At 34.5% G+C, this 16,524-nt stretch overlaps 1 protein-coding gene across 1 annotated transcript; it reads left to right on the top strand.

Moving 5' to 3' along the window:
* Nucleotides 1-781: 781 nt before the first annotated feature.
* On the top strand, nt 782-10,479 carry LOC110722130 (DUF21 domain-containing protein At4g14240-like). Its single transcript, XM_021901382.1, has 13 exons — nt 782-1,280; nt 2,207-2,283; nt 2,974-3,057; nt 3,149-3,262; nt 5,059-5,142; nt 5,314-5,385; nt 5,832-5,899; nt 6,708-6,795; nt 6,945-7,018; nt 7,102-7,471; nt 8,917-8,963; nt 9,051-9,132; nt 10,131-10,479. Exons 1-13 carry the CDS (start codon nt 1,043-1,045, stop codon nt 10,203-10,205), a joined length of 1,473 nt encoding a protein of 490 aa, XP_021757074.1. The 5' UTR covers nt 782-1,042; the 3' UTR covers nt 10,206-10,479.
* Nucleotides 10,480-16,524: the final 6,045 nt, after the last annotated feature.

Below are 16,524 nucleotides of genomic sequence, written 5' to 3'. Positions count from 1 at the left end.
CTGCTAATATTGAAGACTGTAATGCTCGAATGGAGCAGATTATAGGAAGGTTTAAGAGGAAGGTAATTCAGAGCTGTTTTGCTGGCCTTACATACTGTATTTGGCAGCAAAGAAATAGAGTGGTGTGGGAGAAATGCCTAAGAAGACTAGAAGATGTAATAAGAGATATGAAGTTTGATATATTCCAAAGAATTAGTTTTATAATGCCTGTAAAGACTAGTAGAAAACTAGAAACCATTGTAACTGCTTTAGGAATGTAATGTGCAGTTAGGGGTTTGGTGTTACCTGGTCTGTGTTGGACTTGGCTATTTGTGTTCTGTTTTATGTAGCAAAACACTTTTGATGCTATGAGTATTACTAATATTCTTTTTATTTTTTAAAAAAAGCTTTCTAAATTAATTTTGATTAAACATCGCAATATATATATTTATGATGATTTGGGGGCATTGTACGGGCCAATAATTAATTTCAATTTACAATCAAAATTAGTGTTAATAAGTTCAATTAATTTTTAAATACTTATACCATCAACTTCATTTATATAAGTACCCGTCAAAAAAAAAAGACCTTCATTTATATAAGTAAAAATTTATTAACTATTGCTTCAAGGAGACTATACTAACATCATTAATCCTTTCAAATTACAACGTGTCTTTTGTACGGTTAACCATACCATGTAATTGCTATTATAACATTGTTTCTATAATATTTACTGATGAAACAATCTCTATAATTATTGGCCACACGGTATAACCAACTGCATACAAAAATTTGTATTCAAATTAAACACACACTTGGGGGGTTTACCTCGTGATACGAATCCAACATTCATATCACACCCTAAGATCATAAACCTCAATAAACAAAAGTAAAAAAAAAAAAAAACTAGTGTATGACTATTATGAATAATTGAATAATAGTATGTGACTTTGTCATGTATTGTCACAAGAATATCAAAACACAATACGGAACCACCAAACCACGACACACTACACATCACTGGATCTCCTTCGCACAAACAACCAACTCTGAAGATTAAATCATGCAGGTGATCAATGCGGTGGCGTTGGCGCGAATAGCCTTCAGAAACGGGGCAGATGGGTTATCCTCTGAAATTGAATTCGGCACACCATGGTGGTTCATCTATGCCGGCATCTGCTGTTTCCTCGTCCTCTTTGCTGGTCTTATGTCCGGTTTGACTCTTGGTTTGATGTCTCTTAGTCTTGTTGACTTGGAGATTCTTAAACGTAGTGGCACTAATTCTGAACAAAAACAATCAGGTTTTTCTTTTATCCACAATCACTTCATTATTGGGGAATGTTTGAGCTTTTTATTTGTTTCACTTATTATAGTAATTTGTAAAGAAAAAGGTGAACTTTTTGGGTGATTATTCTACCCTTTTGGCAAGATAATGTTTTGTATTGTATATGAAATGGGAATTAATGTCCCTTTTTTTTTGTGGGAATTATGAGAATTTTGGATGATGGGTTTAATTTATGATTTGATTTGATTATTGCATTTGATGAACTGGGTTGTGTTTGTTGGATTTGTCAATTGTGAGAAATGTTGCCTGATTGAATTTGTTTGAAGTTAATTTTTAAGTTTCCATGAATTTCGAGGAAGAATATACTGTCAATATGGGATTATTCGGAATACAAGTATTAGTTTTTTTAAAGGGTAGTTGTGAATATTCTGCATTTAAAGGAATCGAGTTATTAAAATACTGTGGATTTGAGAATTAGGTACTGAGGCTTTGTTAAGTTTTAAACTTGATTGACCATGGTCCTCCAATTGGGATTGCTGAAATTTTTTATTCAGTTATTCATGTGTATGACATTGAAAAGATTGTAAATTGAGTTATTTTGAGCTGTATAATACTGTTCGTTTGCAGTGTGAGCAATATCCCTGCAGGTTCGATAAATTCTGTGTAACTTGTGCAGGCATTTGGCGTAGAAAAATGTGATTAATTCTTAATGTAGGGGAACTGAAGCGTATTAAGTTCGCTTTGGTGTGGAATTGGGGCTTTGTAGTTTGGAATTAGACAACAAGATCTTTGGATTTGGGTATTTCATTGATTTCAAAGTCATAATCGAGAATTTGGAATTTGGGATGGTCTCAGTATTTTTATTTTGCTGATTGTGTGTTATTAATAGCTGCATTTGTTGTGTAAACTAAGTTGAGGTATATTTTTGTCTTATCTATCCAGCTGCTATCCTCCCTGTTGTTCAAAAGCAGCATCAACTTCTGGTTACATTACTTTTATGCAATGCAGCCGCCATGGAGGTTAGCATAGCAGTTTACTTATTGAATGTGTCTTTATCTTGACAAGTCATGTCCTAGTCATTGCCTGGCTGTGGTCTGTTCAATCGTGAACTCTGCAATATTCTTTGTTGCTTAACCTCTAGGCCATAAACTATTGTGAATGAGAAATTTTGAGGATAAGAAACGCAATCGAAAAGTATATTCCCAAGTTATATGTGAAACATAACCAGACATGATGTTTCAAGATGAAAGTGCTGTTTACAATAGACATGTATTTGATGCGAAGGTCTTACATTTTAGTCTTAGAATTGTTATACCCCTGTGTTTGTGGTTTGCAGCTGCCTCTTATGGTGTTTGGACGCTTGTTCTATAGTTGGCTGTTTGGGTACTTACTAATAAAGTGTTTGTTAGGAGATAATAGATTTAGGTTTATGGTGGGAGGGAAGAAACTGTTGCTTGGATGCCCTTAGGCCTTAGTAATTTTTGTAAAGTTTTTTTTTTCTACGTTGATCTTATTGGCATATCATACTTTCATTTTTTTTTTTTAATTTTCTTGTTTTATTATTGGATATTAATGGCGTATTTGTTCACCGATATGCTGTAGAATTTTTAGAATTGAGAGCTGCACTTGAATTCTAAGTTCAGAGTCCTTCAGACTGATTATACTTTCAATTTGCCCCTATCTGACTGTGTTTTGACCTTCACTTGCAGGCACTTCCTATATATTTGGACAAGATGTTTAATCAGTATGTAGCTATTATACTTTCTGTAACTTTGGTCCTAGCTTTCGGAGAGGTTGGTAGTTTTATTTCTATTACCCTTCTGAAGTTTTAACACTTACCTGGCTTACTGCCTACTCACAGGAACTTTCTGTTTTTTTAATTAGGTCATTCCTCAATCCATTTGCACTAGATATGGCCTTGCTGTTGGTGCGAATTTTGTATGGCTTGTACGCATATTGATGATTATTTGCTACCCAATCGCTTATCCTATTGGAAAGGTAAATTTTCTTAGTTTTAGTCACGGCTTCTTCGTAGCTAGGAAATATAATGATTGTGCCAACGTTTTTTCCAAAATGTGCTTATAAAGTGTCTTACATTCCATATTGCAAATTTGCAATCTTTCTAGTCTTGTAAATAAAAAAGAAAATAATTACTTCATCCGTTCACGTAATCTTGCAACACTTACCATTTAAAGAAGTTAAACAAATACTGCGATATCACTATGTTGGGAAATTTTTTGCTAAGAAAATATCAACTTTTACTTCATGGATTTACATTTCTCTTTCTTATTGTAGTTATTACTAATTTTTAATTTTCCTTTGAGGTACTCCGTAAATTTTTAGAAAGGGAGAATTTCGTGAAAATTTATTCTCCAGTTATTGACCAATTATGCACATTAATCACTTAGGTTTATTCTAAGCGATTTATTTTGTTTAGTTTTTATCGTATTTGAACTTTTCTTAACTTATCTAAACTTCCCAAACTTACATTACATTTACTTCTCTATTTTTTTTTTCCTTTGCAGAATGACTTTTTTACTTCTCTATTTTTTTTTTCATTGTAGAAAGACTTCTTTTGAACTTTTTTGTGCGCGCTTATGAACTTATTTTCTTAGTATATAGTTTATTTAGAGAGGATGATATAGTTGATAAACATAGCTTATATCTATGCTATTTGTAGCAGAAATTTAGAGAGGATGATAAAGTTGATAAATATGTTTATGTGGACACCAGAAGTAGTATTATTATAAGTCTGTACAGTGTAAGCCAATGAGCTAAGTGTACCACTTAGTACTAACCATATCTATAAACATTATATACTGTAGCTGGTGGACAACAGAATTGAGTTTAATATGATAAGCAGAATTCATTAGATAGATGTTTGCTGGCAAATTCCACCATTTTTCCAGGTGGATGTAGTGAGGGTTAGAGAAGGGACGTTTATATTTAGCTTCTTATTCTTGTTTTGATAAGTGATGTTTAGGCTACTGTTGACTTCTAACTCTGTTTACCTTTTCTTTTTGGAACATTTAGTTTTCCATGCTAATTTTTCTAATTATTCTTGCTTTCCTTATTATAAATATTTGATTAGTGGAAGAGAAGGCAAGGGAGAAAAATTGTGGCTTTTTAATTAAAAGCATAAGATAAACTAAGTGCTTGTTTGGTTGACTTGGGAATCATATTCCCATAGGAATATTTATTTCATGGGAATTTAATCCTCTTCAAATTCGTAGAATATTTCCTATGTTTGGTTGACATGAAAATATTGCAAATTATGGAAATTTTATGTTGACAAAGGGGGAGGGTTGTTGGGGGGGGAGGGGGAGAGTAGGAGTGGTTGGGTGAGATTTTAAAATATCTATGTTTTGCAGGAATTTCCAATTCCTATAGAAAATGTAATTCCTGCTTTTGCACTTTATTTTGTTGTTAAAGCCCTTTTGTTCACTACATGTGAGTTGTCCCGCATTGGAATAAGAGGGGAGAAAGTACCACCTTATAAGCTAGAGCAGTTACTTCTATCACCAATTGTTGCGTAAGATAGTAGACTGGTTGATTTTAAGTGCGGCTATAGTATGTAACCTCATTTGGGCTTGTAAGTGGATCAAACTCTACTCTTTGTTTGGGTTTTCCATTTCATCTCATCCAAAAATTTCAATTAACCACCCTCTATCCCCAAATTCTCGTGAAGTTTCGATTCCCCTATATTTTGGTCAACCAATTAAGCAGTAAGTGTAAAAGTAACTACCCTTAATTATGAAGGCTATGCCGGAGGGAGTAACTTTTTGCAGTTGTAGGTGTTGGACTGCTTACTAGGACACAATGAAGCACTCTTCAGGAGAGCTCAGCTAAAAGCACTTGTCTCCATTCATGGCCAAGAGGTAATCAGCTGTTTACAAAAATGCTTATTTATGTATTTAATTACAGTATCAACAATTTCTGATCTGTTTGACTTATTTAAAATGCTAAGAATATTTATATGCTTCAATTGTTTTTTTTTTTTTTTTTACCTGGCTTCACTTACAAACTGATTAGATTTTATTGTCTATTAGGCTGGAAAGGGAGGTGAACTTACTCATGATGAGACAACAATTATCAGTGGAGCATTAGATTTGACAGAGAAGGTAGCTGCTGAAGACACCCATGAATCTGAAAGCATTGTCAACTTTTTAATTAAAGTTTCTGTGTGTCAACTTCCTACTTCTGATTACTAGATTGATTCTCCAAAGTGCCTTGGTCTAGTGTAGAATGTCAAATATGTGGGCCTTGCTTTCAAATTTATATTGAGTAGAGAGAAAGAGGAATTGGGCAGTTAACATAATCTACAATTCTTCATTTTCTTGTATTGCTTTTCTTCGCATGTTTTTGTTGAAATTTTTGTATCTCTTTAAACAATCAGTGTATGCAGTTTAAAATGTCTATAATCTCTCTCTCTCTCTCTCTCTCTCTCTCCCCCACCCTCTCTCTCTAGGTGCAATTTTGAGCAATCTCACCCTGCTATATACCTGCTGTACACCCAATTTAATAAGTTCATTTTTATATTATTTAAAATTTTAATTTGGGTGAACAGACTGCTCAGGAGGCAATGACGCCTATTGAATCGACGTTTTCATTGGATGTCGACTCAAAACTAGACTGGTAATGGTGTTTGTTTATCTTTTTTCTCCCTATTACGTATAATTGTCCTCTCATCTAGGCATTAGTAAGTCCAATCTGTCTCTGGACTCTGGTGCTATTAATAATTTTAAAGATACTGCCATATTTTGCACTCTTGAAAGCTATGCCGTTTATTATTTCTTTACTTTATGTTGGATGCTAAATTGCTTTGTTATCACCTACCACATAGCTGATATGAACATTACCTGAGGACTCTACGTATACTATTGGATGATTAAACTAATTTTTAATACTGCATGCAATTGGCATACTTGTTAATATTACTTGAGTAAACTTGCATTTTATATTCTCAATGGTCCATTGGAATTGGCTTAGAAGCCAAGAGAGTATGCTAATTTCTTTCATATAATGCACTCTCTCCTTTCACATTTATTATCTGTCATGTTTAGGATTTTCGGCATTTTTAACAATCTAAGCCAACATAAAATTTTCTCATGACCCCACTCCTAATTTATGTTCTCTACAAATTATCATCTGGATTTATGGCAACATTATTATAGAAATATTCGACAAATATACTGAGACATCTATAACCTTGTGCCTTAATAAGCGTGTTCTGGGAATTTGTGGGCAGGGGCTGGGGGTAAGCTTGTGTTATTCCCACTTTAGTTAGGATTTGAGGTAGGATGTGTCCCTTATATCCTCTCATTTTGGAGTTAGTTGGATAATAAATTGTCTGCAGCCTTCCAATTGCTTTCTCCACCCCCCCCCCCCAAAAAAAAAAAAGAAGTTTTGCAGTTTGTTGATCTGTGTATATTTTATCCTGTAGGGAAGCTATGGGAAAGATCCTAGCTCGTGGACATAGCCGAGTACCTGTTTATTCTGGGAATCCAAAAAATATCATTGGACTTCTCTTGGTAGGTCTCAGAAAGTTGTAGTTCTGAGTTTTTGAAGCATTATCTATACCCATCATATCAATTTACTGAAATAGGTTATTCATGTACTGCTTTCAATGGTCTAAAAGTGTCTTGCTAAAAGAGTTTTATTTTCATTTTTAAATCTATAGGTCAAAACTCTTCTAACAGTACGACCTGAAACAGAGACTCCTGTAAGTGCAGTTTCCATACGAAAAATTCCGAGGTATGCTCTTCAATCTCTATATACATATGCCATTAGTTCCTATAGCATGACTGGGGGAGTGATTTTTCCGGCATTCTTTCCAGGGTTCCAGCAGACATGCCTTTGTATGACATACTGAATGAATTTCAGAAAGGTCACAGTCATATGGCAGCTGTGGTGAAGGCAAAACCAAAGAGTATTAATAATTTACCTGTGGTTGACACTGAGAAATCCAAGTTGAAAGGCACTGATGCTGAGTTCAATTTAGCTACTCCTTTATTGTCAAAACAAAAAGACAATGCTGAGAGTATTGTTGACATTGAAAAAATTTCTAAAGAAAGCAACACCTACAAGCAAATTTCACAACAGGATAATGCATTTCCAAATTTAATGCCACATTCTGTAGAGGATATTGATGAGGGAGACGTCGTTGGCATTATCACCCTCGAGGATGTATTTGAAGAGCTTCTGCAGGTAGCCAAATTTTTTTTGTTAACTATTCTATTTATATATTTATTTACATACTTATCTAGTTATGTATTATTTATTTAAGATTACTGAAGAAACTTGGTTACTCAATATTTAGTACGTAGTATATATATAAAAGGAAGCACACAGTACAATCCTGGAAACAGCTCATCCAAAGCAGGAGTCTCCTTTACAGGAAGATCATCTGAACCTAGGTTGTAAGGACAAGCCTATGATATAAGTATTTTACAACACTACTGAATATATAACTTGTTACAATCTTTCCTTTTGACTTCTAGACATTTATATAGTTGCTTTGCTAGGAATAATCTCTAATTTCAGACTCCAGCACTAGTTCAATATATGACATATTTTGACATAGTTTTTTTCATCTGTGTATCTGTATCCGTCCGCATTGAACACTGCTATACTGCTACATATGGCTGATAAGGGAGCCAAATTGGAGAATACTCTACCATCAAAGCCACTGTCTTTTTACCTTGACCAAAATTGAATATCATCTGAAACCATTTGTAGTTTAGTTTAAGTTAACTTCTAGTAATATAATCAACATTCAAAGAGCAGATGACAGAGAGTCATCAATCAAACTCCACATAGGAAATAAGCAACATCATTCTGGACCCGAATGTTTATTAATGAGACTTGTCCCTCATTTTTTCATTTGGAAACCTTTTCCCTGAATTTTCTTAATTCTAGAATTGTACTTTATGAATGGTATTTGGACTTAGACTTCATTCTTTGCACTCCAATGTTCCTTACTTGGAATTAGACTATATTAGATATACCAGAACTTATCTATCTGTAGTTAAAGGAGTATGTTTTTCTTGAAACTTATATAATTATGAGATTGTAACAAGACCTTAAGTCTTTAATTTGCTAAGTATCGCTTACAAAGTTGATGAGGCAATGCTTGTCCTGTGCCAATCAACCTTGTTATGATCCCCCTGTATTCTGATTGTTCTTACTAGCTGTAATATAGTCGTGGGTAGCTCTTTGTTAATTATTTGCATCAATAATACCAGCAGGAAAGACATTTCTTGCATCACATATTTTCCTCAAGGATTGCCTGCTGGTGAACTTTGTTTTCTATATTCTTTTTTCTGGTACAGATGTGGTAACCAATTGACTTGTAGGGTTATTAAAATTTGAGCCAACAAGCCAAATATAATTTCTTAAAGCTGCAGTTGCAGGCTTGCAGCTATTAAAGTCTTTAACATCTAAAACCAGACCTCCCTCTTATTTGGCCAACTGACTAAGTTTCATGCTTTGAAGGCTGTTTACAATGCTTCTTATGGCCACATTAAGTTAAATTACTTCCTTCTACTGAAAATGGTTCTTTTATCTTTCTTTTTTATTTGTCATTAAATTTTTTTGTATTTTCTATGGAAGCCATAATAAATGCTGTCCTCGTGTTGTTTTTGCAAATGCAGGAGGAGATTGTAGATGAAACAGATGAGTATATTGATGTTCATAAAAGGTATCGGCCATGAACATGTACAATTCAGTGGCAGTTGACTGATTTGGTCATTAAATTGGCACTTACAATTTTACTCACTTCATGCAGGATACGTGTTGCTGCAGTTGCAGCTGCTTCCTCAGTTGCCCGTGCTCCATCTGTTCGGAGATTAACTAGCCAAAAGGCATTGGTAAGTAACCAATTTTAAATGTTGAACGGCCAAATATCTGCACTCAGGGTACTCTAGTTTCTGGCATTTATATCTTCTTAGGTTATAATTTGTACTTGTTTTAAAGTTGATCAGAACCACGTACATTCCAAAAAAAAAAAAAAAAAAAAAAGTCGCCTGATAGATCTATCTTGATTCTTGACTATTGAGGCACCTCCTAAATTCCTCCATCTCTGATAACTTGTACCTGACGCCTGAGTCTGAGGGCCAAAATCCGTCATCTTCACCTCTTCCATGAATCTAAAAGGAAGAGAACTTTCCTTCTGTCCCTCATATTGCTGGAGGGGAACACTTAGTCAAGCTCGCTTTAATCTATTGATTTTATGTAGTGGATTTATTGTGATGGTCACTGTAAAGAGTAATGTGATGCGATTTATAATTGATTGAAAAAGATTTACTTTTTAGGGGCTTTTTTCGCATTGAAAATGTGGATCTTAGTAATTGGTTTATTTGATTTTTTCTAGAATTGTGTTTCATCTCATGACTGTATGGCAGAAATGATGAAATTATTAAGATATCTTAATATTAGTTCAAGTTGGCTTTGCTTTTTGTGCAAGGGAATCTAAGCTATTAGGTATTTAGGTTATTAGGTTGTTTCATAGAGCATGGCTAGAAGCCTATTGCCAAGTTGCATGAATTCGTTGATGAAGGAATTAATCTCTAAGATATACACCGGGAGGTATTGATGTAATAACTCAAAGCTTGTTTGGAAAAGAAGAATGAGCTGTTTTTGCCCTGGTTATTATTTTTTTCCTGCTATATTCTTTAAAAACAATTAATAGCCAAGCATTTCTAAAGTAAATTACTTGCTAGTAGTTAAGATTTAGAAAGTTCTGCACGCTCAAGTGTGTGCAGAAAAATATACGAAAAGATTACAGTAAATCCGTTTTCTGTTTTTCCATATTCCTCTACTTTTTGCGGAATTTGTAACCTTTACTTTCTTAAATGGCGTTTCTCAGGGCCAGGGAGGCTTAAATAGGCAAGGACAAGGCTTGAAGAAGCCCAGTGATGATATTCCTACGTCAACAAAATGATGAAGGACCTTTTATCTGTTGAGCCTGTCTGGGAGAAGGAGATGCAATATTAGACTTGGCATCATTTATTTATGATTCCTATACATATTATCGAAATTAGATTCAGAAGTATGCTGTGTCGTTCAATTTTGTGTCGTTCTGTTTATATTTTTTTCGAGAAAAAACTGTGTTGCTTCCTTTGGTGATTGTAGATACTAGATCAGAGGTACTAGCATGTTGAGTGATTCTTTATTTAACATCTACAACTTTAAATAAAACCAGGTTGTTTTTTGTAGCTTGATAATGCTTCAGCTATTCAGCATCTGTCTTTGTAGTTTATAATTAACAGGCATCAGTTTTTTTTTTTCAAAAATTTTGTATACATCCGGTTTACACTAATATTAGTGTACATCGAACAGTATAAGGGTAACTTTTAGCTAATTTTAGGGTAACTTTTTGTCTTTTTTTGAGTAATTTTAAACATAATACAATTTTTATATAAATCAACAACAAGAAAAGTTTTATAAAGGTAATTTTATTACATTCAATCACTAATAATTGATTTTTAGTCATTTAAAATGTGATTATTTACTAATAAAGCGTAGATAATTTTTATTTGAATTGGATTACTTTAACGCATATTGGGGTAACTTTTATTTATTTCAGGAGTAACTTTTAATCACTTTAGGTTATCTTTGTAATGGATGTACAATAATTATTGTACACCCGATTTTTTTAAAAGTTTGTGTTTTTTTTTTCTAATAAAAGAGTGCGACATATACGCAAGTACACAACCAAAAAACGAGTATATCACTATTACTAGCAAAAGAAGACTACTAACTCTCGTTCTTTAATAAGAGGCCAAAGATTCCTTAAATACACGCACACTCCACTTGAGTGTAGTAGTTACTGCACTCAACACACAAACTGCCCACACAAGCAACAACAGTCACCAAACACTTGTGGATACACCAACCACCTAAGTCGCCTAAAGTCTAAAAATACTTATCAAAATACGGAGTATATACCCAAGATAGATATATCCTAGAGGTGATCAAGGCGGGTTTGGGTTAGGGTGAAAAACTCATTTTTAATTACTAGATATTATGTTAAGGCCCAGCCTAACCCGGCCCGAATTTTGATCACTTCTAATTCCCCTATATCCTAAATTCCTAACAGATTATATTTTTTTACAAAAGTAACAAAACCAATCAAAACAATATGTTCACATTGTGAGTGTGGCCATAAATACTTTTTTAGCTTGCATATGTTCTTTTGGCTTACATAATGTCAGCATCTTGTTCTAATTCAAGCCTTCAATAGCTATAATAGTTTTACAGCTTTTGAAGCAAAATGCAAAGTCTTTCAGTCCAGCCAGTCTGACTGTCTGATTGGCCCGAGTAGGGTTTTTGAGGGTGAAGAATTGGATTTATGTGGTTTATTTCGTGCATAAGACTTGACCACCCATTAGTGGCTCGCCGTCACTTGGGGCACACTGCCTGATGGTGCCATCAAGCAGTTTGTTATGTGGGATACCTTGTTTGTTTTGCATGACAATGTAATGTGCTTTGCTAGTGGGTTGCCCTGGCGTGTCGGTATTGGGATGAATATCACCTTACTCAAGTTCAGAGTAGAGCGTTCCAGTGCTTCCACAATATACGTGACTCCTATCGATGGTCAGCTTCAGCCCTATGAAATTCCTTTCTCCGCTAGAATAACATTCTCCCACTTGATCAGGAGGCTTCCTGCTGATTGGTGGTTTTCGACTCCGATCAAGCTTGTGGTGTTTGTGTCCCTGTGAACCTTGTAGTCTTTTCATTTAAGATGCCCTTTTCATTTTGTAGTCTTTCCATCCCAAATACTTGGAAATGATTATACTAAGCCGGGGACTGAAGAGAGATAAGCTAGTTTTGTGTCTTTCCTCTTATAAATTTCTGAGTAACTAGTTCACTTTAGAGTTTAGTGTAAGTTGTTCCTTTGTGGTGGTCTCTTATGATGTAATTAATATTCCTTATAATTTTACAAATTATACACAAATATACTTCCTCCGTTTTTTTAATCGATACGTTTTTTTAGTCATGTTTGACAATACACAAATTCAACCACTAATATCTTTATTTTTTTTTATTTGACAAAAATTAATATCTTTAATTACCGATAAACAAAAATTATAAAAAGTTGATATTTTGAAAGTATATATCATGACAAATCTAACATGACTATATTTTTTATCACATATAAAGTACAAAACACGGTTAAAGACGGGTGTGTGAATAATGCTAAAGTCGAAACGTGTAAACTAATAAAAAACAGAGGTAGTATACAACAAGATATATCTACTTTACATAAATATATCCTAACAAATTAAATTACAGTAATTGCATTTTACCTTAACACAAGATGAACCCGAACCAAAACTGATTTTCAAGGTCTGGACTAGAATCGGACTTGTTGATTCAGGTCCTGTCTTCGGTCCTAAAAATGATGGTTATGAAGATGGATGCACTAGTGTGCAGATTTTCTTAAAAATTTCTATTTCTTATGATAATTAATTAGTAATATACTAATCAAATTCATTTTTAATATACTAATTGATAAATTTTATAAAACATGTTCACTTTTTAGTACTTTTTTTTTAATTACTGTTTGTTCATTTTTTTTACGTGTTCATAATATTAATACTAAATGTTCATTTTATAGAGTGTGGTGCAATTAAGACCACCTATTGCTTGATCACTATTATAGTATTGGGCCTTTGGCTTCCTAATTCATAAATGTGATACTACCGCTGATTTTTTTTTATAATTGCAAATTTGAAATATTTTATATCTCCTAAATAATACCCTAGAGTTAGGCCCTGTTTGATTAACCTTAATTTTGCTGAACTGAAATTATTTTTACTGAATTGAACTTATTTTTACTGAACTGAACTTAATTTTACTGAACTAAAATTATTTTTACTGAACTAAAACTATTTTTACTGAACTGAAATTATTTTTACTGATTTTCTATTATAATTATTCTTTAAGAAAACTGAATTTTACTTAACTAAACTTATTTTTACTGAACTGAAATTATTTTTCCTGAACTGAAATTAATTTTACTGAACTGAACTTAATTTTACTAAACTGAACTTATTTTTACTTAATATTATTTTTTTTTAAGGTGAAAAGAACAGGGCCTTACAACTAAATAAAATTGATTAATCGAAGGAAGTATATTCAATTTTCACATTGTCTACTTACAAGAGATATCTTCATGTCGTATATGAAGGAAATAACTGATGCTCCAAAAATAAGAATAATTAACCATACAATTGCTCTTAAAGACTATCAATTAAAGACTACGAGTCTAATTCTTTTTTTCCTCCATCTATATATATAATTAGGGGGGCCTCATTTCTGTTGTTCTATTAATGTGTTTCTTCTACTTGTTGTTCTGTTTCTTCTAATTGCTCTGTTCCCAATATTAACATCAAGAATGGAAACACAAAGGTCTTACTCCGGCAAGCAAAAAAGCGTGGATAAATGGAGCAATCTTCCAAGAGACATACTCTTACACATCCTCCAACGCCATGGTTTGAAGCCAGACCTTCACCGTCTTCGTGCTGTTTGCTCGTCTTGGCGAACCGCTCTTTCTCCAAACCCTGAATTTCCTTCCCATCTTACACCCTGTTTCAGGACTCCATCACACCCTCTTTACGGAGACCGCCCTCTTTTCCTCATCGAAACCCGATTCTACTTTCTATCTCCTCTCCCCTCTTCCAGTGTCGATGTCGATGCTGGTGCTTGGGTTGCCAAGATGATTGAACTTGAGCCATCGAAATGGCACCTCCTTAACCCGGTTGATGACGGTTGACCCTAGACTACTTTCACTCGGATCCACCCATTATTGGGAAACTGGGTCTCTATCTGTTGGATTGTCGGGTTCTTGAACTTGATAGACCCATGTACTTGGTTCATCTATCGGACCGTAAAACCCGACCCGAATGTATATCGTACCTAGTTTTGGGTGGTTGGGCATTGAATTCGAGTTATAAGTATGCTGTGTTAGTGCATCGTAAGAGAAAGAACGCGTTGATGTTATGGAGATTGGGTGACAAAGAATGGATTGATATCGAGACTACCCATTGGGGAAGTGTATTTGATATGGCTTTTCATAATGGAAAATTCTATGTAATCTTGTTCAAAGAAACAGGGCATAACTGTCCTAAGTGGAGAATCGGGGTAATCGATCCTCAAAATGAAATGATTTCGATGCATTTCATCGACAGGCCTGATTTTTTGGTACAAAATCAATTGGACAAAGAAATTAATGTCAAAGGGATTTCATACGAGTTACGGTATTTGAAGATGGTGTCGTCGAATGAGGAGTTGTATCTTGCCATCGAAGGAATGTGAGAGGATTATGGTGGAGGGAGTTGCACTAGCAGAATGTTTGTGTTCCTGTTTAAGGAAGAAAAAGAGTGGGTGCGTTTGAAAAACTTGGGCGATCGAGCCTTTTTCCTTGGCTTTGGGCGTTGTAAAGAGAGGTCATTTGTTATCCCATCTTTGAAAGAATATTTACCACAATGGAAGCCGAGTACGATTTGCTATTGGTTTCCTGAGGTCGATGTACAAGAAGGGGTGGAGCGATATGGTGAAGGAAGTAGCAGGCCTGACTGTCCTATGCCAAAGGGACTAGAGTACCTCAACAGTCTGATTTTTCCAACATATGATAAATATTTTCATGTGTTCAACATACAAAAGCAGGTTAGGCTTCTCATGGGCTATCCAAACAAGGACCATAAAATGTATCGAGGGCTGTTCTTTCCGCCTCCACCCTGGGTTAAATGGCACTGCCCTAGCCTTGGGAATGTTGATGTCAGCTTTACTGGTTTGTATATCGATGATCATGATGATGATGATATCACTGAGGAGGAAGAACAACATGCTTATATCACTGATGAGGAACACCAACATGCTGATACCGATGATGAGGAAGAGCAACATGATGATATTGCTGATGAGGAACAACAACATGATGATACCGAAGATGATACTGATGATGATACCAAAGATGATGAGGAGGAACAGCATGATGATGCCAATGAGGAGGATGAAGCTGCTCAAGCATTGATAATGTTGAGCTCAGGTTAAGTGTATGGTTTAATTGCATTTTCACATAAGATAACGCGTAAGGTTGTTTACTAAACTGATTTTGTTGTGTTTTGATTGTGATCTTGCTTGCTGGATCTATGTCATCTATCTAGTGCTAGTGAGTCTATAGACATTGTAGTGTTAGTAGGAATTGGAAATTTGTATGCCAAGGTACTTCATTTTTTCTAGTAATGTAAGAAATTAGTTTTAAGTCTTTGAACATTTACTTTGTATATGTGTCCATGACATTGTTTTTCATTTAAAAGCTTTTCTAAAAAAAAAATGTTATTCATAATATTGAGTCTTCTCCGGATCTTTACTAATCAATTACTAATTAACAAAAGAATTAGCCACATAATCATCTATCAACGCCAAGCTAAGCCACCACCATCGGATAACCTTTGTGGCCGATCATCCTATTTCTCTTCATAATGAGGGAAGATTTTTCAAGTGTTATACTTTCCATTGGCATAATGCTCAATCCTATGCAAGCCTGATTACTGATGCAGGAAAACAATTTCTAAGGAAAAGTGCAACTATACAAGTTATAAACCATGGATTAAAAGTTAACTTAGGAATATTCTTGGAGCTTTGCGATGCATCGACTAGACTATCAATCTACCATTTACAGTATTACGTGTTTACATTTTTAATAAAAAAATTAAAGACAAAATAATGGTCCTTGAGCCAATCATAAAAAGTGATCCAAATTTTCTTTATATTTCCACTGTTTTTCTTAATAATCGCAACGTTTCACTTAGAAAACTGCATACTAGGTATAACATCACTACTTTTGGCTGTAGTTTCTCTCTTTATCTCTGACCTCTCCTAAAAAATAAGAAGTACGGAGTATTAATTTCATTCCTTGGATTAAATTACACGTCTGATTCCCTCCATAAAAAACAGAGACGACTTTCACCAATGCGAGGACATTAATCTGTAGCAATTGTATCCATGACAACATAGCTGAACAGATCAGACAGAGAATTCACTTGTCATTCAAAAGGTGTAATCAGTCATATAAAGATCAGCTGGCAGCATATGAAAGAGATGCAGAACATTACTGAGAGGGTTCTTGATATGATTTTGGAATTGTAACGGTCACCTGCAGCTTCCCAAGTTGGCAGAGTTTTACCGAATTCTTATAAACCATCGTCTTCATCAGGGCCTACGACTCCATCATCTTAATAATAGCATCTTCA

This window comes from Chenopodium quinoa, unplaced genomic scaffold (assembly GCF_001683475.1).
Source record: "Chenopodium quinoa cultivar QQ74 unplaced genomic scaffold, ASM168347v1, whole genome shotgun sequence".
NCBI lineage: Eukaryota > Viridiplantae > Streptophyta > Magnoliopsida > Caryophyllales > Amaranthaceae > Chenopodium > Chenopodium quinoa.
This window is presented reverse-complemented; position numbering and strand designations above follow the sequence as displayed.

Bases quoted from the DNA above. Each gene is read 5' to 3' on its own strand.
- LOC110722130 (XM_021901382.1), top strand. From the start codon at position 1,043: ATGCAGGTGATCAATGCGGTGGCGTTGGCGCGAATAGCCTTCAGAAAC. The intron at 5,143-5,313 runs GTAATCAGCTGT...ATTGTCTATTAG, and splicing joins TCTCCATTCATGGCCAAGAG to GCTGGAAAGGGAGGTGAACT. The intron at 7,019-7,101 runs GTATGCTCTTCA...CATTCTTTCCAG, and splicing joins TCCATACGAAAAATTCCGAG to GGTTCCAGCAGACATGCCTT.